The 4,365-nt window shown below is 65.3% G+C and overlaps 1 protein-coding gene across 1 annotated transcript; it reads left to right on the top strand.

Moving 5' to 3' along the window:
• The first annotated feature begins 6 nt into the window (after positions 1 to 6).
• LOC121024527 (SH3 domain and tetratricopeptide repeat-containing protein 1-like) lies at positions 7 to 4,177 on the top strand. Its single transcript, XM_040466752.1, has 3 exons — positions 7 to 587; positions 2,575 to 2,755; positions 3,763 to 4,177. Exons 1-3 carry the CDS (start codon positions 62 to 64, stop codon positions 4,175 to 4,177), a joined length of 1,122 nt encoding a protein of 373 aa, XP_040322686.1. The 5' UTR covers positions 7 to 61.
• The last annotated feature ends 188 nt before the right edge of the window (positions 4,178 to 4,365 follow it).

Below are 4,365 nucleotides of genomic sequence, written 5' to 3'. Positions count from 1 at the left end.
GTGCGCCAGCCTGGCCCGGCTGCACAGCGGCCACGGCCAGCACGGCAGGGCCGTCGCCCTGATGGCGCAGGCCGCGGAGGCGGCCGCCGGGGCCGGGAGCCGCCTGGCGCTGGACTACCTGCTGGAGCTCGCCTGGCTGCACGTGCTCGGCGGCCGGAGCCCGGCGGCCCTGGACGTCCTCGAGTGCGTGCGGGACGGGGCGGTGGCCGGCACGGAGCGGGAGGGCGTGATGGCCAACATGGCGGCCGTGGCGCTGACGAGGACGGGCAGGACCCGGCAGGCGGCCGAGGGCTACTACCGCGCCCTGCGGGTGGCGCGGGGCCGGGGCCGGCGGAGGAACCAGGCGGTGGCGCTGGCCAACCTGGGGGCCCTGTGCCTGCGGGCCGGCGCCGGCGGCCTGGCCCAGCACTACTGCCGGGAGGCCGTGAAGCTCTTCTCACGGCTGCCAGGCGGGGAGGGCGGCCAGGACTTCACCTGCGTGCTCCTGCGGCTGGGCCGCCTGTGCGCCCGCAGGGCCCACGCCTGGCAGGCCAAGTGCTACTACGAGTGGGCCTTTCTGGTCGCCGCGGAGATGGACCACCTGGAAGGTGAGTGGCGGCCACGCTGGCTTCGCGGAAAGAAAACGCGACTTCTCCCCATGTCTGTCCAGAGCGCGCCCGGGGCTCTCGACTCTCCTGCCGTCGAGAGTGTCGAATGGCGGGAACCCGCAGGTACTTGCGGGTGCCTTCGAGGCCGGCTGCGGGGCGGCTCTCGTGGGAGCCCCCCCGCCAGGCTCTGTGCAGGCTCCAGCCACAAACGGCACCCGTGCGGTCCTCACGGGGGGCCGGCCGCCAAGTGTGGGAAACAGATGCCCGGGTCACGGGAGCCGCAAACGGGGGTATTCATTGTGACGACAGGGGCTCCCGGTCCCGACTAGTGGGACCTCCGTGTGGAGGAGGGTTTAGCCAAGCATAGGATGGAGGGCAGGCAGACGGTGAAGCCCGTGCAAAGGCCCTGGGGAAAGCTGGGCCATGCAGGGAGATGCAGAGTTTGGGGTGGGTGCCTCGGGTGGTGGGTGGTGAGCACCTAGGCTGGGGACGCTAGGCAGGGATCAGGGACCCCAGGCTGCGGTTTGGCATTTTTCCCGAGAGCCTTGGGGAGCCGTCGAGGGTTGTAGAACACTCGGAAGCTCACGGAGCCTGGAAGGGGACCCTGTGGATCTCCAGAAAGAAGCAAGAGCTGGGTCCCCAGATGTGCCCGGTGGCCTCGGGCGGGTCCTGTCTGTGCTCACAGGCCTGTTGTCTTCTCTGCCCCATGCTGAACCTCGAGGAGCCTGAGGGCCACCCTGCTCCTTTTTGAGTTGGCTTTGGCAGCTTGGGTCTCCCCAGGTTCATCCGTTGTATCTGGGTTGCCCTTTGTTGGCATAAACCCTTCTGTAAGGCCGGTGCCACGGCTAATCCCAGTCATTTATGCCTTTTCTTCTTAGTCTGGCTGCAGATGAGTCCGTTTTGTGAATCTTCTCAAAGATCCGTCATTCAGTTTCATTTGTTTCCCTCTCTTGTTTTTTCGATTCTCAACGTCACTATTTTGTCTTTACTCTTGAATCTTTATTTTTCCTTCCTTTTGCTCGCTTTGGATGTAGTTACCTCCTGTCTTTCTCGTTCCTTAAGGCGGAAGCTTAAACTTTGCGTCTGAAAATTTTCTTCTTTTCTGAGGTAGGCATTTACGGCCAGAAAGTCCCTCTAAACACGGCTGTCCCGCATCCCGCAGGGTCAGGGTCTGCCCTGCGTTTACTTCCACTCATCTCAGAGCACCTTCTGGTTCCCGTCGCGATTTCTCCCGCGACCCCCGGCCGTCTGGCAGTGCGTTTTTCACGTCCACGTATTCGTGGATTTCCCAAACTCCCGTCCGTTACCGATTCCTGGTTTCATCCCGCCGTTGCCGGAGATCATGCTCTGTAAGACGTCAGGCTCTCACATTTACTGAGCGTCGCCTGGTGATTCGGCGACGGAGAACGCGATATGTGCGGTCTCCCCAGTCACCGTGTTGTTCTGATCTTCTGTGTCCTTGTCGGTGGTCTGCTTGGCGGGGAGCCCATCCGGCCGTTCTCGGCCGGAGCCTGGCTTCGCGAGGGAGCGCTGGCTCCGGAACGCCGGGAGCTGGGTTTGAATCGCAGCCCCACTGCGTGCTGTGTGCCCCAGACTCAGTGTGCCCGCCTGCGGCATGGGCAGCCCGGTGCTCCCTGCCTCGTCGGCGTGGGGTGAAGGCAGCCCCTGTCCGTCACCCCAGGAGGGGTTTTGTGAAGCAGAAGCAGGCAGCCCGGTGCGGTGGGAGAGGCTGGCCAGGACCCCCGGGCCCGGGACGTGTAGACGCGGTCAGTGCCGTGTCTGTGACGTGCCCCAGCGGGCTCATCACGGCGTGCTCTTGGCTGTGCGGCCCGGGGCGGATCGCGTAGCCGGTCTGGACTCAGTTTCCCCGCTGCACCGACCCCACTAGAGTCATGGAGGAGGCAGGCACACGGCAGGGGCCTTCAAACCCTGTAGATGTCACCGCCGTGCGTGACGGCGATGCCTTCCTCTCGTTCTCCTCGCCCAGGCCAGCTGTGTGCCGTCCAGAGGCTTTGTCACTTCTACAGCACGGTCATGCCCAGCGAGGCCCAGTGCGTCGTCTACCACGAGTTCCAGCTGTCGCTGGCCCGCAGGGTGGCGGACAAGGTGCTGGAGGGGCAGCTCCTGGAGACCATCAGCCGGCTCTACCTGTCCCTGGGCACCGAGCGGTGAGGGCCGGTTCCGCGGGCGGGGTGGGGAGGACCCCGGCCCTGGTCCTGGGGTGGCCCCTCCTCAGGGACCACTTCATTCCTTGATGTCAGATAAGCTCCGAGCTGGCCGGCCTGGGGGTGTCCCCAGCAGCGCTCGTGGCACAGGGTTCCCCTGAAGGGTGTCCCCTCGTCTCCACGTACACACCACAGTGGAGGCAGACTGTGCGTTTCTGGGCCATTCTTCGTGACACAGTGGCTTTTGTAAGCTGACCTCTGCCTGCCCCGAGTGTCCACCAGCCAGCCCAGCTCTGGGCCAGGCAGTCTGTTCCCAGCTGTCCCCTCAGATGTGAGGACAGTGGCCACGTGTACCTGAAGGATTCTCATCCGCAGGGAAATACCTGGCTGTCCCACCTACTTCTTCGGGGCAGGGTTTCAGGGTCCTCTGTCCCCTGTGGCGCCCACACTGACCATCCCGATCAGATGGACGGTCCCGGGAACGTCACTGGTTACACCCCTCCCGGCTGGGGACTCACTGAGAGGCAGGGAAGGAGCCAGGTTTCCACAGGACTTCGGGGGCCTCCGCCCCTCCCACCTGGGCCTCAGTTTCACAGCAGGACCGACGGGCAGTGACCTTGATCACTGCTTCTCAAATTGGGGGAGAATATCGCCCGGGAGCTCGCTGCAAAAGCACATCCTCGGGCCCCACCCCAGACCTGCTGCGGCAGAAACCCTGGGAATAGGGCCCCTCGGCCACACTGGGGTTTGAGAACCACTGGCCTAGGTTGTCTCTCAATTTCTGCCCACACACACGTTCCCCGCTGCACCCAGAGGGGTCGCGCCTCTGTCCGGGGAGTGGGGCAGGGACAGAATGGCCCGCTCCCTGTCCCCATTTCCTTCCAAAAGGCCTCCCTTACTTTCGCCGGGCGAGCCCAAGCCGGCAGACGGGCACCAGGAAGAGCCTGGTCTGCTCCCCCGGGGACAGCCGGCCCGGGAGCACGCGCTCTGACCCCCCTCTCTAATCCCAGGGCCTACAGGTCCGCCCTGGACTACACGAAGCGCAGTCTGGGCATTTTCATCGACCTGCAGAAGAAGGAGAAGGAGGCGCACGCGTGGCTGCAGGCGGGGAAGATCTATTACATCCTCAAGCAGAACGAGCTGGTAGACGTGTACCTCCAGGTGCTGGGGCGCCCTGTCCTTCATCCCCTCCCCCTGCGGGGCCCCCGCTGCGTGCCAGCTGCCTGTGAGGCCCCCACCATGGACCACCACCCCTGGACCCCCACCCCTGAACCCCCAGCCCTGGATTCCCAGCCCTGGACCCCTACCCCTGAACCCCCAACCCTGGACCCCACTCCTGGACCCCCACCCCTGAACCACCAGCCCTGGACCCCCAGCCCTGGACCGCCACCCCTGGATCCCCCAGCCCTGGATTCCCAGCCCTGAACCCCTACCCCATGAACGCCCAGCCCTGGACCCCCAGCCCTGAACCCCCAACCCTGGACCACCACCCCTGGACCCCCACCCCTGAACCCCCAGCCCTGGACCCCCAGCCCTGAACCCCCGGCCCTGGACCGCCACCCCTGGACCCCCCAGCCCTAGACCCCCATCAGCAGGGGGCGGGGACCGGGGGG

Source organism: Herpailurus yagouaroundi, unplaced genomic scaffold (genome assembly GCF_014898765.1).
Source record: "Herpailurus yagouaroundi ecotype Mexico unplaced genomic scaffold, PumYag 65646, whole genome shotgun sequence".
NCBI classification, from domain to species: domain Eukaryota; kingdom Metazoa; phylum Chordata; class Mammalia; order Carnivora; family Felidae; genus Herpailurus; species Herpailurus yagouaroundi.
The sequence above is the reverse complement of the archived record's forward strand: the minus strand, read 5'-3'. Positions and strand labels throughout refer to the sequence as shown.

What these genes read in the sequence shown, in the direction of transcription:
- LOC121024527 (XM_040466752.1), top strand. Translation starts at nt 62, where the DNA reads ATGGCGCAGGCCGCGGAGGCGGCCGCCGGGGCCGGGAGCCGCCTGGCG. An exon ending in GGAGATGGACCACCTGGAAG is followed by an intron (nt 588 to 2,574) that starts GTGAGTGGCGGC and finishes CTCCTCGCCCAG; the next exon opens with GCCAGCTGTGTGCCGTCCAG. An exon ending in CTGTCCCTGGGCACCGAGCG is followed by an intron (nt 2,756 to 3,762) that starts GTGAGGGCCGGT and finishes CTCTAATCCCAG; the next exon opens with GGCCTACAGGTCCGCCCTGG.